This window comes from Daucus carota, chromosome 9, assembly GCF_001625215.2.
Source record: "Daucus carota subsp. sativus chromosome 9, DH1 v3.0, whole genome shotgun sequence".
NCBI lineage: Eukaryota > Viridiplantae > Streptophyta > Magnoliopsida > Apiales > Apiaceae > Daucus > Daucus carota.
Genome location: NC_030389.2, coordinates 651,670 through 669,644, shown reverse-complemented (window position 1 = coordinate 669,644; position 17,975 = coordinate 651,670). Strand labels below are relative to the sequence as shown.

The 17,975-nt window shown below is 35.3% G+C and overlaps 3 protein-coding genes and 1 long non-coding RNA gene across 5 annotated transcripts; 1 reads left to right on the top strand and 3 right to left on the bottom strand.

Moving 5' to 3' along the window:
* Nucleotides 1–1,308: 1,308 nt before the first annotated feature.
* On the bottom strand, nt 1,309–3,170 carry LOC135149103 (uncharacterized). Its single transcript, XR_010287172.1, has 2 exons — nt 1,696–3,170; nt 1,309–1,572 (listed from the first exon to the last, which is right to left on the bottom strand). It is a non-coding gene; the product is annotated as an uncharacterized LOC135149103 (long non-coding RNA).
* An 872-nt stretch (nt 3,171–4,042) lies between these two features.
* Nucleotides 4,043–6,329, bottom strand: LOC108200727 (uncharacterized). Of its 2 annotated transcripts, none has more exons than XR_010287171.1 (5): nt 5,979–6,329; nt 5,732–5,811; nt 4,569–4,687; nt 4,415–4,481; nt 4,043–4,330 (listed from the first exon to the last, which is right to left on the bottom strand). XR_010287171.1 is itself a non-coding variant. In XM_017368973.2 (5 exons), the coding sequence occupies exons 1-5, from the start codon at nt 6,229–6,231 to the stop codon at nt 4,305–4,307; spliced, it is 555 nt and encodes a 184-aa protein (XP_017224462.1). In that variant the 5' UTR covers nt 6,232–6,325; the 3' UTR covers nt 4,043–4,304. The 2 variants fall into 2 exon arrangements, 1 of the variants encoding a protein (XP_017224462.1); XM_017368973.2 differs by having other exon boundaries at nt 4,415–4,491; nt 5,979–6,325.
* A 2,832-nt stretch (nt 6,330–9,161) lies between these two features.
* LOC108201996 (phenylcoumaran benzylic ether reductase Pyrc5) lies at nt 9,162–12,451 on the top strand. The gene is made up of 5 exons (XM_017370352.2): nt 9,162–9,411; nt 10,794–10,928; nt 11,330–11,567; nt 11,754–11,957; nt 12,048–12,451. Exons 1-5 carry the CDS (start codon nt 9,229–9,231, stop codon nt 12,212–12,214), a joined length of 927 nt encoding a protein of 308 aa, XP_017225841.1. The 5' UTR covers nt 9,162–9,228; the 3' UTR covers nt 12,215–12,451.
* A 397-nt stretch (nt 12,452–12,848) lies between these two features.
* On the bottom strand, nt 12,849–17,655 carry LOC108200793 (uncharacterized). The gene is made up of 8 exons (XM_017369045.2): nt 17,524–17,655; nt 16,598–16,690; nt 16,424–16,491; nt 14,661–14,725; nt 14,039–14,145; nt 13,642–13,691; nt 13,439–13,521; nt 12,849–13,340 (listed from the first exon to the last, which is right to left on the bottom strand). The coding sequence occupies exons 2-8, from the start codon at nt 16,653–16,655 to the stop codon at nt 13,226–13,228; spliced, it is 546 nt and encodes a 181-aa protein (XP_017224534.1). The 5' UTR covers nt 16,656–16,690; nt 17,524–17,655; the 3' UTR covers nt 12,849–13,225.
* Between the last annotated feature and the right edge of the window lie 320 nt (nt 17,656–17,975).

Sequence of the window (17,975 nt, the reverse complement as noted above, 5' to 3'; positions counted from 1 at the left end):
CAGATAATTGTTGCAACATAGATATAGTACATGAACAAGATTTAAAATCGCGTAAAACTAAATTGTAAACTATTTTCAAAGTAATTGCATGATTTTATCAGAAAGAATAATTTAGAGGATGAACCTTTTGCATGGTGTTCTTGAAACAGGCTTTGTGATCATCCATAGAAGCACCAACAAATTCATCGAAACGAAGCTTAAAGTTCTCGAAAAACGTGGATGCTTCGGGTTTCTTGAAGTAGCAAGAATTGGAAGCAGGCGTCTCAGGAGCAGGGACCTGTTGTTGAGTTTCTGTTGCCATCTCGAATAATGAAGGCTTAAAAATTTAGCCAAGTGGAGGTGTGTGTTGGAGAGGAGGAGAGTATTGTGTGACTATTGCAAGCAGTTGCAGAGATAAGATAGGGAGTTTCTGGTTTTATAGATAAAAAAAATTTGGGATTTCTTTTCCCCTCGTGCAAGAAACGCTCACCATAGTCGATGACCAAGTTTTTTACTCTTTACCTTTGAAGTTAAAATTATACGGCATTGTTTAATTTCCTTATCATGAATGTGATTTTCGCTAGATTCGAAATTTTAATGGCTATAATTAATATAAACTTTAGTATATTTGAACTTTTATTTTATTAAGAATGGGCAATATCCCGAAATCGAAAATCGATTTAATTATAGGAGGATTTTTTAGCGCTTAAACGGTTAAATAGATTTTTAATAAAAAATTTAAGTGGATCATTAAATAGATTAAATATATTTAAATATTTAAATATATTTATTTTACAAAAATTTAAACTATGTAGTAATACTAATTCAAACACATATTATTCTTAATAATAAAAATTTCTTAATTTTCTTCATATAATTTTGTCATATTATATATCAAATCAATATTTTAAAATTTAAAAATAATCAAGTCAACATCGTCTTGAACGTTTTTTCCGCTTAATGACCTCTTAACCCGGTTAATCATCTTAATTTTGAAAACCGCTTAATCACTTGTTTTGTACAAAATCAAATTATTATATATCCCAACTCTTCTTAGTGCGAACATTTAGAATGGGAGTATTGGGTACCTATTTTTATATTATCAATATTTTCAAAATTATATTTTCATATTTTGAGGACAAGTCAGAATTATATTTTCGAGAATGTATATTTTCCTTAATTTGGGAAGACTAGTCACTGTGGTGTGACTTTAAGTTGAAATAATTAATATTTATATAATTTTTACAATTACGCAGATTTAAAATCAACTAGATCTGAAAATTTAATAATTATTTCTCTTGATCTCTTATGATTATTTAAAAAAGAGAAAAGGAAAACTCTTTGTTCACATAAAAACTCAGAATAAACAAACCATCAACCAAGACAGAGCACCAAATTAAGACTTGCACACTTCCTAACTTGTTGAAATCTAAGTATGTAAACTCAAAAGTATCATGATCTAATATCAAATCCTTTTGCATGTGCTTTAGCTCCACTTTTGTTCAAATCATCCTCTCACATTTGCTTTAGCTTCACAAAATCTTCCCAAAAGTCCATGCAAACTATCCCAACAAGGGCTATGTTGGCTGCAGCCTGAGAAGAAGCAGAGGTGCTCATTTTTGGGTCACTGAACAACTTGTTCAAGGCCACAAATGTCGAGCCGAAGGACATTTGCATTCTAGTAGTAAATTATAGCTTGCTCATAGTCAAGAATACCTGCAGTCTGCAGATTTCTGGTACCTCTCAATTTCCACAGAGAATATTGCAGCCGCATTTCCTCCGGCATTCTTTGATGACTTTCCTGAGGAACTGACATTGCACGGTTCAGGTTTACAAGAATTTTTAGCAAAATATGAAGGACAAGTGTGCATACCAGAAATAACCTTACAAAAACAAAAGGGTTGTTTCTGGTATGTAAACTTGTCTTCATATTTTGTTAATGCTTTCTTGTGTTGTAGTAACTCCTGGATTCACAAATCCTGTAAACTAGACAATGCATATCGGAATTTTTTTTCATTTATTGTATTAATGTTTGAATTCATACATTTTATGACAACTTAAATTTTTATACAAGTTTAACATATTTTGATCCGTAATAGTCTTGCAGTCGTATCTGTGATGACTATAACATCATCATTTCTTATTGTCATCATGATAATGATATGGAAAACACATATTCCCCTAATAATATCCCACACTCTTATCATGGATTAAAGATTATGAATCTGACATAATTTTTGATATATCTTTGTTATGTATCTAACAAAATTTTTGATATACCTTAACAAGGAATGCTTAAAGTTCTTTCAGCAAAGAATGCTTAAAGTTGGAATGACTTATGAACTTTTGTAATTTCTTTCAGCTAAAAGAAATTACAAAAGCTCATAAGTCATCCCAACTTTAATTGTAGATTCTAAGCATTCTTAAGTCTTTATATCAAACACCTTGTTAAGTACATGATCTCTAAACCTCCAAAGAAAAGAGTGTGTGATATTATTGGGAGAAACATGTGTTTCCCATATCATTATCATGATTACACTTCCAACCTCTTCACAATTACAGTTCACTGCGCAAGTGATGACGATGTTATAGCCATCACAGATACAACTGCAAGAGCAATACGTATCAAATTATGTTAAACTTTTGTAAAAACTTAAATTTTCATAAAATTTATAATTTCAAACATTAATAAAATAAATGAAAAAAAATTACCGCCTGCATTGCCTAGTTTGCTAGGATTCAACAGCGTCCTGAGAGTGATCGTCGGATGATTGAGAATGTTCCGGATATTAAAGATTGGCTTGTTATATCGCTGCCAAAACATCTGCCACAAACGTAGGCCGGTACAATCAACTTGTCATATTTTGGTGTGTATCATAGGAGCTGAATTTTTCAGTTTGGGTGTGTCATGTTATAGCAGAGGAGCAGTATTAGCTCTTATAAGGTTTAGGAAGCATGACACTTCACTTGTGTTTTGCATGAATGGACTCATAACAACCACTTCACATCACAACAATCGTATTTTTCGTGAATGGACTCATAACAATCACTTCGCTTGTATTTTTCATGAATGGACTCATAACAACCACTTCAACTCACTTGTATTTTGCATGAATGGACTCATAACAACCACTTATTCATGATTTTTTTTCCTTAGTAACATGAATATTGCAGCCATTTTCACAGAGTTTGTAATCAGGTACCTGCAACTCACAATCATTGTACTGATGTACTCAGAACCAAAAGATTGATGTAGCCTTTAAACTAATATTAAGTCCTGCAGGAGAAGGATAGCCGTTCATATAAAATCAGTTTCTCTTCATCTGCGTCAATGCTAAATGTCAAGTCTAAGATGTCAATGATATTATTCTACAAGAGTAAGCAAATATCACTTTCGATGCCCACACTTTAATAACAGAGAAGGGGGGGGGGGATCAATCACACCTCAAGCATTCATGGATCAATAGCTTCAATGTCGATAAGTCACTTTGACTCCAAGAACATGCCTGTAAAAGGATCTATCTTTGGAAAAACCAGAAGGTTGCATAGCAGCATGATAACAGTTTAGTGAAATTTTGGGATTGACTAAGTGACTCTTCCATAATTAAGGTCTGCAAGAATTTTCAGCCCTCTTTAAATGGCAATCTTGACATTTAAACAGGTAGTGTTTGTGACTTGTGAGGTTGCAAGTTCATAGAGATATATAGTATCAGAAATTCTTCTTTCAGAAGGCCTTGTTTTGTGTATGCATACTCTCCTACTGTATCACGAGCACATGCACAAGGATCATCATCTGCAATACGAGCTAGGGACAAATGCACATATGCGTTTCAATAAATTTTATTTTGCAGGATATACGTAAAATCAGGAGCATCCTCTTTGCCGAAATTATCAATCAGCTTCCATTACTTATGTCATTTATTCTCAATTATTTCTTTCTACTGCAATTGGAATCTAGAAAATCTTCTGTAGAAACCTGTGTCAGATTAGAAACCTTACGTGTTTTTTTTTGTTTTCTTGGTTCTGTTTTAGTAGTCATTTTTCAGTTTGAATATACAAGACGCAAAGCAAACAGCCATCATTGATTAAAAGACACAAAGCAAACAGCAATCATCATTTACAAGACACAAACCAGCCCCCGCAACTCGTTAAATCTTAAGTATGGTGGTAAAATTCAAAACGACTCAAATTTAAGCACTCATCGTTACAAGGGGCAACACAGCCACCACAAACAAGTCATCATCACAAGAAACAGAGCAGACACCACAACTTACTACTCTCAAACAGATTCAACGTTCCGGTGTTCCATTCTTCTCATGATTCAATTAGATTACAGATTCTTCACCAGCTTCTGCAATTTTGCAAATAAGTCACTTAAATTTGACAAGTTACACATTTACGGGTGCAATTTACTACCAACATACAGATGTCTCACCTATTCCAGGAACAATTATAAGCGGAGCTGATTTACAATGGTGGAAACAATGCTCACTCACGCTTCCCTGCACAACACTGAGAATCAACCGAAATATCATACACAGTAAAATACATAGCGCTAATGATGAGAGATAAGTAAAAAAGAAGCTGACCTTTGAATTAAGCTTCGGCCTCTGGTGCCCATAACCACAGCTGCAGGTTTTATCCTTTCCGCCTCGTTGCAGATTGCTTTACCTGCATCTCCCTCCACAATGCGAGCTTTTGTTTTCACCTATTAGAGAATAAAACTACTCAAAACAAACTTACTGAAAATTAAGCAGTAGTCTCGCTGTTTAGACAACACTATTTCCCAGTACATTGGTTGACAAACATAAGTACTTGAAAGACATTAGTTTGGTTCCTTTAAGTATTATGAACATTGTGGCAAATGCAGAAATTATTTTCAGCAGACTCCAGCCAGACTCCGAAAAGAAAGAACTGACTAATATTTAGGCTGCAGTTAAGCGGATTAGATGTGCAATTAGGAATGTTGTGATTAACTGTTAGACCCTCCGCTAGACTTGTGCAACTTCTACTTTGATTCTCTTTTCTCACAAGACTACTAATCATGTCTTTCTTATTGTATACAACAAATAATCTCCCAGAAAACATATCCAAAAAAATAAAAAGATCTGAATTCATAGTCATTAGTCATGAGCGTTTGAAGGAAAGTAAAAAAAAATGACAACACATGTAAACAAGCGATGTAAAAAAGGTATTTAACATGAGTGACTTTTCCGACTGATGTCTAATGTGCGATGTCTATTGACAAATTTCTAGTGGTGACAATTAGGCCAGTGTTCTGATTTACTTCAGTTCTATACAAAATATACACCCCAAAGAGGTCGAAAACTGATCTTCAAACAACTTCATTTGACAAAGTAAAATCCAAAGCTATTCGAAAGTAACTACAAATGGTAAAAAGATTTGAGCTACTGTAATGCATATTTATAAATAGTTGTGGACGTGTTAGACGCCACATGATTTTTGTACCATTGGACGAATATCCGGCCATCAAGATTATAATATTTTTTTAACACATCCCACACTTTGTAACCGCTGGAAGGGGATTAATCCCTCGCTTAAAAAACACTGTGTATGGTTATTTTCCCCTTCCGACGGTTAAAAAACGCTAAACATATTAAAATTTGTTAAAGTGTACTGGCCGTTGGATATTCATCTGACGGTCTATAAAAATCATGTATCACCTAACATGTCCGCGGTCATCGATGGTTGGTCTTGGACCAAGACCCTTTATAGATAGATGGACACTAACCATGGCAACCTCCATAGCTTCCAAAGCAAGCTTCTCCATAAGCCCTTGCGTTGCCACATACACAATCTCGTTTTTCAAGTCTACATCACAAACATACTAATCAACACACAGATGTACATGTACACACTACTAGATAATCATGCAAAAATATATCGATACATGTTCACGCTAACATTTAATATGTCACACATGTTCTCACATTAAAACTGTTCTCCACTAAACACGATCGAAGGTTCTATATACTTACCGGAAACAGCATGGACAAGATAGATGGTGTCGGCAAGACGACAGAGATGAGCAATGGCCCAATCAAAAGCATGCTTGCTATTAGGACCATGATCTATAGCTATAACTATGTCTCTTCCACGTCGACGTTCAGCCGTTCCTCTTTCGAGTTCAGGCTCGGACTCGGGCTCTGACTCGGATTCGGGCTCAGGGTGGATAGAAGGAAGCTTCACTTCAGTCCACTTGTACTCTTCACCTTCCACTACAGTTTCCATTTTTGGTAATTTGTTGAGCTTGATTTTTTATTGGAATGTGTTTAGTGTTTTGAAAGCAAGAGTATGAGAATTGAGTTGACTTGTGGTTTGATAGGATATTTTGAAAGTGTAGTGGCTGAGCTGGACTGGGTTTTGTCGTGGATCGGATTAATTGTGCCGACTTAATGGTAGGGTCATCGACTCATCGTGACTTCGTGAGCGTGAGGGGCAGAACCGACTTAATGAAAATTAAAGCTAAATAATTATTGAGATATATTAAATTAGAAGGCTATATTAAATTAGAAGGCTATATATTATCATTTAATATTGTGAAGAGAATTTGTTATTCAAAATATTATTTATTTATTTAAAAATATGATTTTATATATAAGTTAATATTTAAATATATATTTTTTATTTTCATTTTAAAAATCATAACTTAAAATGCAAGTTTTTTTCATTTTTATAAATGTTGATTCGGGTTACAAACAAAAAAAACTCATGTAAAATAAATTCAAAATCAACATTATGTATATCATATTATATAACTATTTGTATATAGAATATCATATTAACGGTATTAAAAATAGTTGATAATATTTAAATATAAGACTATACGTTATTCATTTAATATTTTTCCTCAAAAATTTCCTCAAAAATATTACTTTGATTATTAATTTAAATAAGCCCCACCCTAAACATTGTAAGATTATTTTCCAAACTTAACTCCTATTTTGAATTAAAAGATAGATGAATAGAGACATCTTATCGCGAGCAAGGGAGTTTGCAGTGACTGAGCCGGTCGAAGATCAAGAAGTAAGTTATTTATACTCCCTCCGTCCCTTTTTATCAGTCCATTTTAGAAAAAAAAACACATACCAAGGAATAATTGATTGTATGAACTTTTTCATTAAATACCTCTAATTAATTTCTTGAAAATGGTGGAATACCCCTACTTTATGTCTTGAAAACATGAATTCAACCAAGTTTCAAATAAGTCAAGCCTTGAAAATTGAAATTATGGAGATATATTTGAAAAACTATCATTAAATTAGTTTTGAAAGTATAAATGGACAGATAAATAGGGACAAATTTTTACTTCCAAAGTGGACAGATAAATAGGGACGGAGGGAGTATTTTTTTTTTCTAGATCCAATCTATTGGTCCCCGTCAAAAAGGAAAATGAAATTTCAAGTTTTTCTTTCGATAAGTTAGGATTAGGGAAATCATATTGATTACAGTTGTCTCTAGACTTTCGAAAAAAGCATGACAGTAAAATGGCTCAAACGGTACTATCCCTCTGTCACTCCAGAATCCTTTGTTTGGAAAAATGCTCCATTTTATCTTCCCATTAAGGCTGAACCTAAAACTGTATTCAAGGTTGTCCTGACAAGGGATGTATGGATTTTTCAGAAAAGAGGAGTCATGATGGTCCTCCGCACCGTCCGGATCTCACGAATGAACTGAAAGTTAGACCTACATTGGATCTCACCTGAATGGCTCTATTTATCTTCCTAAGAAGAAGTTTGGTTTCAAACACCGAATCAAATAGGAAGGGTACGACATGCTAATATGTCATGGATGATCCACATCTTAAGGTCAAGCGTCGATAAACTCATTGAAATATACATGTGGCTGAGAGTCCTCACAGCTCAGACACAACGATGCAATTATCATAAGCGCTCTATCACTGAGCTAATAGCCAATCGCGCGAACCTCTTGATGGGATGAACTATGCCAAAAGCGAGAGAAACTCCATCATTCTTTCCTTCTTTCACCCTCATATCGCCATACAGGGGACATGGGAACATAAAAAAGGATCATGTCAACTTATTCTGGTTTAGGATAATAAGCTGATAAGCTTGGTCTCAAATCACTGTCAAGAAATGAGAAAAAAAAAACTTCCATCGTCATGCTTCACTCAGAAGCAGCTTCCTTATTTTTTGGTGTGAACTACTGAACGAGTGTTAAATCAAAATACTCAACAAAGATTAGCTCTCCCCATCCTATAAAGAAAGTGATCCAGCCACACCTACCAGTAAGGCTGTCTTTGACATTTTCTCATTGTAGTTATTGTAAAGACTTCGGGTATGGTCAGCTTATATAATCTGATAGGCGGTGTGCATAGGACCCAAAAGAATTCACAGTCGTTATGGCTGAACCACAATTACTAGCGACTCCGACTTCATGCAACCGAGTTGCAGTCTGCAATCCGAATTGAGGACAGGTTTATGGAGTTATCTCACTCTTGCGGGATCAAGAACATTTATCTTGGACATTGTAGCACGTGTGTCGTCTCGTGAATAAGGGGCATGACATCATCCTCAACTTCGTCACCGGCAATCTGTTTAGGGTTCCAAATTCACTAATAGTAATTAAATACGAGGATTACGCTCATTGCAGGACTTAAACCAGCATCTTATGGCACCAGCTAACGACAATCGTGCACCAAAAGAGGATTCACACAATGTCAAGTCCCGGTAAAATTCTTCGAGTTCCATTGAAGTAAATCAGATGCAACACTGTTTGTTTGTGTGGTCTCCGTCAATTCTTTTGAGTTTCTTTCTTACGAAGATAATATTCATTTTCAAAATTACAACTTCAAAGCAAGTATTCTTTCATTTTTTTTACATATTGATTATGTTACAAACAAAACAAAACTCATGTAAAATAATTCATAGTCAACATTTTCAAAATTGGAATGAAGTTACATATTAGGTTGTTGAGGCCTATATTTGGAAATTAAAATTTAAAAATTATAATTTTGAAATTAAATTAAAAAATAATATTGTGTTTGCATATTTGCTTAAATTGCATGATAATTTATCATACAGTTGTTTCAAAAAAATAAAAAAAAAATCATACAGTTGCTAACTCCCGTAAATAAATATATTGAAATAAATGGATCACTACCTGTTTTACGCTATATATATGCCCAAGAATCACAAAGTTAGTTTCATCACACTCTGTCACTAGTCCCCTTACACACAAACACACACTAAATTTCATCTGGAAAAAATGGCGGACAAGAGCAAGATTTTGTTCGTCGGGGGCACGGGATACATCGGAAAATTCATGGTCGAGGCTAGTGCAAAGTCCGGTCATCCTACGTTCGTGCTCGTTAGAGAAGCTACTCTTTCCAATGCTTCCAAATCAGAGCTCATTGACAGCTTCAGGAGCTTGGGCGTTACATTTCTTTATGTATGTTCAATTTTCTCTTCATTTTTGTTTAGTACATCCTCTGTCCCGTTGTTAATTTGTCCCAAAATTATTGTCCATATTGAGATATTACGGTAAATTAAGTGGTACTTGTGTTATTTTATTGGAAAACAGTAATTTTTTTGATAACTATGAGTACATTTAATATGATTAAATAAAACGCGAAAATATGATTGTGGACAAAATATGTGGGACGGAGGGTGTAGTTAAGTATTACGTGTGAATTCTGCCATCTCATTGTTTGTCCCAATGGCGGAACCAGAGGGGGGCTAGGGGATGCTAGAGCCCCCCCTAACCTCGAAAAAAAACAGTATATTTTTTTTCAGCCCCCCCTGAATTAGTGATGTCAGTATAAATATTTTTTAGCATTTGCTGAATTATAAATATCATAGAGAGAGACTTATTGTAAAAAAAGAAAAGAGAAGGCACTTAGTCTAAAGAGAGTCTAATTAACAAATACATTCAAACAAGTAAAATTAACGATATCTCCAACAATATTCCCTACATACGCTCTCTATCTATACGTGTTATTAAAATACCTACAAACTCTATCATGCATGCTGAGTACTTTGTACATAAGAAAAATAATATAAAATATAGTTAAGAGGAGAGTGTGCTCCTCATTGTTGAGGAAGCAAACAGAACTCCTAAGTTTTTCAAGAGGTGCTTGGAGCTTGTTGGAGTTCATTTCATCTCTATATTCTTCAAATTTTGGCTAAAGAGCCCATATGAAGAAACTTTTGGACATGCTTTCATAAGTCATACGCACACAGGTTTTATTTGAAGGAAACTGTTTTACAGAGGAAACATACAGAATGAAACATAGAGCTATGGTAACTGTTTCCTAAGAGATGGATAACCGTTTTAAAGAAAGAAATATAGAGTTACTACTTTGTATTGGCTCTTTGGATCCTAGGAATTAATTTTCAAGTTTCAATAAGTCAAAACTGGTTTGCCTTTGCACAATTTTGTCCAAAGGATTTCTCTTTACTAGACTTGGAGTTGTTATCAAATCAGTTAGACAATTTTATCTATGATGTGAGAGCGGATAAAGATTAATCTGGACTTCAAAGTATAGGAAATCTTTATGCGCAGACACACTGCATAGCTTATCTTCTGGTTGAGTTCAGCCCCCCCTAACATTTAATCCTGGTTCCGCCACTGGTCCCAAATCCATGTTGAGATATTACGGTAAATTAAGTGGCACTTGTGTTATTTTATTGGAAAACAATACAATTTTTTGATAACTATGAGTACCTTTAATATGATTAAATAAAACGCGAAATCTGATTGTGGACAAAATGAGTGGGACAGAGCGTGTAGTTAAGTAATACCTGTGAGTTCATGTTCATGCATGTCTGCAGGGAGATTTGTATGATCACGAGAGCCTGGTGGAGGCGATAAAGCAGGTGGATGTGGTGATCTCGACTTTAGGTCACTGGTTGTTACCTGATCAGGGTAAGCTTCTTGCTGCGATAAAAGAAGCTGGTAACGTCAAGGTATGAGTGATTTGTTCATTATTAATGTGAGACATGTCGGATTCTGAGTTCTGTTTGATATCCATTTCGTATGAATAGATGAGATCATGAGAGTATTGTTGAAATATAGCATAAGATTCATTTGGGGCCTTCCTCTAACACCTTAAAGTTTTAGATGGACCGGTTCTCAACATGGTATCAGGGTCAGTGGCATTACTGCGTCTGCTATTTGAAAGATATTTCTTAACAAACAGAGATACTGCAACTTGATATCATAAAACAGAAAGGGCAGGAACTGGTTAGACCAGGGTTGCCTGAATCTGCAGGCCTATGCGGCTATGCCAGTTAGGAAAGTTTTAAGACATAAATTGTGAAAATGCCAAAACTGTTATAAATTGGCTTGTGATGTTCACTATGTACAGAGATTCTTTCCTTCTGAGTTTGGACAAGACGTGGATCGAGTCAGTGCTGTTGAGCCAGCAAAGGAAATGTTTGCTAGCAAGGCACAATTCCGCAGAGAAATTGAGGCTTCAGGAGTTCCATACACTTACGTTGCAGCCAACTTTTTTGCAGGATATTTTCTCCCCACTTTATCCCAGCCAGGTGCCACAGCTCCTCCAAGAGATAAAGCCATTATATTAGGGGATGGCAATCAGAAAGGTATGCAATGCCAATCAGTGTTCTGAGCCATTCTGTTTAACTAGATATACTTGTCACGAAGCTTGTCACTTTCAATCCGCGCCAGGTGTTTTACCTAAGATGCATTCGAGTCTAGAATTGAAGGCCTCTCTTGTGCTTGTTCTTAAAACACTTTTTGTGTTAAACTGTTTTTTTTATAACCCGCAGTGGTAATTAACAAGGAAGAAGACATTGGAACCTACACTATAAAAGCTGTAGATGATCCGCGAACCTTGAACAAAGTTCTCTATCTCAGACCTCCTAACAACACTCTTTCTTTCAACGAGCTCGTGTCTTTATGGGAGAAAAAGATCGGGAAAACTCTAGAAAAGGACTATATTCCGGAGAAAGAAGTTCTGAAGAACATACATGGTAAGTGAACAAGTTTATTTTTCTCGCAAAAACTTTGATTAACAGGAATATGGGAACTACATTGTTAGTTTTAATGCTCATTGTCTGCAGAAAGTCCTTTTCCGACGAATGTGATTATTGCTCTGAGCCATTCTGCTTTCGTTAAGGGAGATCAGACCAACTTTGAGATCGAACCATCATTTGGCGTGGAGGCTTCAGCACTTTATCCTGATGTCAAATACACAAGTGTGGATGAGTCTCTGGACCAATTTGTCTAGAACAAGCGTAGTTCGGATTTTCTTAGAAATAAAAGATGAGATATTCATATTCTAATGGGTCGTCTGCTTATTATGTCACAGAGAAATTTTTGACTTATCGTTTAAATTATGTGTAACAGATTTCAGAAGAGATGTGATCATGTATTGTTGTCATTGGTCTCATGTTCCCCCAGTGCTTTTTACATCTTCAAAATGAACATCATAAATATGGATCATTGCGTAGTTTACTGTTAAATATCCCGCCGTCATTATTATAACATTTTTTAACATGTCCTGTGTTTTTTTAACCAGTTCATTATTATAACATTTTTTAACACGTCCTGTGTTTTTTTAACCAGCGCTTTTTAAGGAATACTCTGAGCGACCAGCGCTTTTTAAAGAATACTCTGAGCGACCAGAGTGAAAAAAACACCATACCTTCTAACAACAAAACCAGGCGTACGAGTGTTATATTTTGAGTGAGACAACAAGTTTGTGCAAATTTTGGCTGTTTTATTGCAACTTAACTACACATTATAAACCTCGCAAGTCTTTGTGAGCATCTCAACTGGAAAGAAAAAAACAATGCATTTTATACTGTAACTGAAAAATGAACACAGAACAATACACAGCCGAAGATTCGATGCAAGTCAAATTGGGTCAAAACATGATCCTTGTGACTTCAAAAACAAGAATAAAGATAACAATAACCGAATTCTGGCTATTTTGTCACAAGAACAAGTGTGAATTATTTTACTACTAGCTGAATTATTACATCGCAGTTGTCGAGAACGATTGAATAGGCCTTTAAGGCAGGACGTAGATTGGTGTACCCAAATACATACAAGCTCCACCTGTATATGAATTAAAAACCAAGAACATATTCCAGTTAATTTATAAATTTGTGGTTCGGCATCCGCAGCTTTAACATACATGACCCTTAAATCTGTAAGTAATGGGACTGCTACAAAATTGGCAAACTCACGCCCTCGACTGTCATCAATAGCTAAAGGCTCTCTTTCCAGTAAACCTTTAGTGCGGTTTTGGTTTATATCCATCAACAGCAAAATTTCGTGTTGCAGCAGGCAGTGCTAAACGAAGTCCATCAAGTTCAGGACTTGCAATGACTTGACAACCCAGTCGAGACCTGGATCATATTATTATATTATACATAACTCAAACTTTTTTAGTAAAGAGCAAGTATGCTACATTACCAACCATATGCAAATCAGAGAAGAAACCTACGTTTCTGTGAGACCAAAAGCCAGGTCTAGCATGTCATTCTCCTCGTCAGTCGGATCTTCTAATTTGTTGTAGTACTCCATATCCTAAGCAAAATATCATCATAAATTTAGTTCAATGAAACAGTTTTACAAAGTCATAATGCTAGTGCGTAGTGATTAATTCATCGTTCTGCAGTTATCCATGTGGGCAAAGGAGAAACATACCATCACAATTACATGACAAGTGGAACAAGCTAGCGATCCTTCACAAGCTCCTAAATCCATGATCAAGTTTAATTAGCTTCAACACGTAGAAACAATATACCAAAATGAGCAGTAACCTAAGTACATATATCAGATTGCTGGTTTAGTAATAGGATTAAAGTGCAGCAAATACAGTTTTAAATTACAAAGTAACACCGTTAGATGCTACTGGAGCATTTATTATCATAACAGAGACAAAAACAGCATCATGTAATTAAAGAGAATAAAGAGGTATCTTGATGAATTGAAATGATGTACAAAGAACCACGTAAAACAGAATAATTTAATCAGAAATCATATAGAGGCAAATTTATGCATAATACATGGCCAATTAAAGGTGTGTGTTCAAAGTGACTACCTTCAAGCTCTATGTCATTTTCATGGGCAGCTTCTAACATAGACATGCCAACAGGGACCTTGATGGTCGTCTCCTCTCCTCCATCGCCAACAAATGTCACAGAAATTCTGCAGAATAAAAAAATTCATTTCTTATAATGAGCATCATAATTATCATTTCATCCTGCTTCTAAAGAAAACTTATATAAGTATAGGATTGCACAAAATATACAAGCCCTTCAGAAAGTGTGGAAAATGCAGTAAAGCTACAAAGCTTCTCGACATTCAGAATTTCAGATGTACAAGCTACTTTGACTATTATTCAGTTACATGCCACTTGTGACTTGAATATAAAGATATCAAAAGCAGCACAGTCTAAGTATCCTGTCCCTCCTGGCCATAATTTTGAACTTCCAATTCACCAACTTGTGTCATGGAAGGGCAGTTCATATAAGCATCAATTACTCCTAAGCAATATTTCACCAACAGTTACAACAGCTTTTCTTTACTTCCAATTCATCATATCCCTTAAACTCTCAAACGTCTTGTCTTTTTTTCACCCTATATTCCAAAGCCAGCTGTACCGTGATACTAGCAGGATAAATAGTGAAGCGAGATTTGATTTCATGGGAACCAAAACTTACTTTTGATTTTCTTTACACCCTTCCTCCTCACCTTTATCAGCTGTGGAAAAGAATCGTTCATGCATCTGATAAAAAACAAATCAAAAGGCTAACTGAGAAACTGAAGTGCAACAAAGCATGCAGACTAGAAGTTTTTGAAAATTAGATGCCAGACCGGAGAACAAGATATCTGTAGAGCATAAATGAATATGAAAACGGATGCAACAAATGAATCAACAGATAGTTCGAAAGGAGAAAACACCTATAATATACAACATTGAAAACCTTTATTTCATGATTCATCTTGCTAAATTTGCATGCTAGTTGATACATAACAGTAATTATCTTTAGTCAAACCAAAGAAATCAATCTGAATTTTCAAAAGATGCATGACATACAAAGATATGTTTTCTGATACAGCTATCCAATTATAACCTAATTCCCGGCCACTCCTATTCCACCAGAACTAATAGGCCTTATAAGGGAATAAGCACTACAAAATCAAGAAGACATGAACTAAAACAGTAACGACACCAGGTAACGCGTCTGAATTTTGAGGGTGCGATTGAACAGATCACCAAGTAGGAGATTTATTGATCAGAGGAACTCCCAAACATTTAGTGATATGCAAGGGCACATCAGTATTTAGGGAATTGGCATCATTGGCCTCCGGGAATGCCGACACAGGTGGCAGATGCGGGGTTTTCTTGTGGCATAAAACGACTGATAGTATGGGTCCTGGCTAAGGATGAACAGTAGGGTTGTAATTGAGGCCGAGCCGGCCGAGTTTCGAGCCGAGCCTAATTCGAGCCAAGTTTAATCGAGTCGAGCCAAGCCGGCTCGTTTAACTAATCGATCCTAAATCTCTGCTCGAACTCAACTCGTTTAATTTCACGAGTCGAGTCGAGCCGGCTCGTTTAGCTAAACGAGCTGTTTTTAACGAGTCGAGCAAGCCAGCTCGTATAATTTAACACTTAATCGAGCCTAAACCTTTACCCGAACTCGGCTCGTTTATTTTCACGAGTCGAGTCGAGCCGGCTCGCTTAATTAAATGAGCGGGAACCTTTGCCCGAATTTGGCTCGTTTAACGAGTCGAGTCGAGCCGAGCCCAGTTAAACAAGTTCGAGCCAGTCCAGCTCGCGAGCAGCCCTACTCGAATTACAGCTGTAATGAGCAGGTAGGATGAACGCACAGAAAATAAAAAATTCCACCTGATCATAATGATTGAATTTGTGGGTTTATATCCTACTGGATGTACCCCAAAATAAAATTATTGGGAGACAAGTTATAGCTGTGAACTTACATTTTGATTTATAGATTTTTTGACCATCTGAAAAAGTGCTCAAAATAGCCAAGGTGGATGAAGTAGGGTTCTTCGACATTGTTTGGAGAAGAACCGGACCGAGTATTATTTAAAAAAAATGGTAAAAGAATAATTGCTTGATGAGTTGACGCCATCCTCACCTCTTATGACTGTCATTCTTCCTTGAATAAAATTTTTACTTCAATAGTGCAACCTTATCTTTCCCGTGAAACTCCTGAGCACATAAGTTTGATAAAAAAAAAATTCTAAACTAGTTTTCTATGCAAAAACAATTATTTTGCCATATCAGACACCAAAGTATGTGATTCAAGTATCAGGCATATAACTTAACCTCAGCACCATACAGTAGGAAGAATGTGGCTCAGCTCTTAATTTTTTCTTTAAAGAGAACATAAAAAGAATATTGGCTATATCAAATAAAAAACTGACAGAACATATATCATCAGAAAACAACACTGACCAGGGATTGCAAATTCCGATGTCGGACAGCGTACAGATATGGTGATCTTAATACAGATACCGAGGGCTCTGTGACATGATTAATATGAAATATGTCAATTAGCAAATACAGAAATCAAATTACATTCAGCTTTCAATTAACCGTTTGTACAACTATTAGCATTAAAAAAAATACCTCTTGTCAGATGCTTGACTACCCGAGCTCCTAGCTGAGAGAACTTTGAAATGAACATGGTTGCAACTTGCAAGTGCACGCTTGCTATATAACCTGGTGCGTGATGACGATGACTAGATGAGCAAAGCTTTTTAAACCAAAAACATTCAAAAGGAGACCTAATTTGCCAACTTTGATTGAAGTGCTATTAACGTAAGGGGCACATAAAAGAATACGAACTACAAACTAATTCAGCAAATTCAAATTCACTAGTAATCAGTCTGATATTAAACCATAGTTCTTACCCTAGCAGGCCAGACTTAAACACCCAATAACCAGAAGTGAATAAAGACAAAAGATCTTCTAATTTTCTAGAAACAAAGCAAATGTACATGGTTCGTAGGGTCAGAATTGATTACACTAGTACTACAAGGCAGAGGTAACTTCTCAGTAGAGTAACATAACACTAATATTACATACAACATCGAAACTAATTGAAAATTATTTCATAAGCAAACGATAATGTTTGTGTGCGCAAAAAATGCTAATCAATCTCTCAAGCAGGAGCCTTGCTATACAACCTTAATTGCCTCTTTCGCAACAGATTTGAAACAAGCAGATATAACACACAATTACTTCCTAGCCCATAAATTTAAAAACACTACATCTAGACACCTAAAATAACACTCTATATTAAGGAAAAAAACAAATGGGTATACCTAATAAAATCACATAAAAATCAAAGCTTTAATCATTTTTTACCCTACACACAAACACATTGAATCCTAAAGCAATCAAAAAACAAAAACCAATACAACCACCCAGAAATCACCTAAAAGCAAATATCAAATTACATCCTAAAGCATAAAAACATGTTCTTAAATAATAATATAACAAAGCCCATTTAGAAAAGAACCCAGATTGAGAGAGAGGGAGAGGGAGAGTACCTTCAGATACAGAAAGCCGGAGTGAGAATTGAGAGGAAGAATGAATAGCGGCAAACCCTGAAGAGAGTGTGTGTTTGTGTGTGTTTTTTTTGCCCAGAGTGTTTACAAGATTTTTGCGGTAGTCCGCTAAAGAAAGGGGAAGGGATTTCAGATTAGTATAATTAAATCTTTAAATTTGATAAAATGTTTCAATTTTGCACTAGATTATGATGTAATTAGCCTCAAAGTTTTTTTTTTTTTTTTGAAAGAAGGCTCAAAAGTTATAATTCGAATTATATACCAAAATTTTCACATCTATTTATTTGAAATTTAACTCAATCTTATACTTTTTCCAATTTTACTTTTAGTGAAGGAAGTGTTTAATTTTAAAATTATGATTTTTTAATAAAACGCATTTTAGTTAAATAATCTTAAAGTTAAATTTTAGTTACATTTTAATTTACAATATTTAA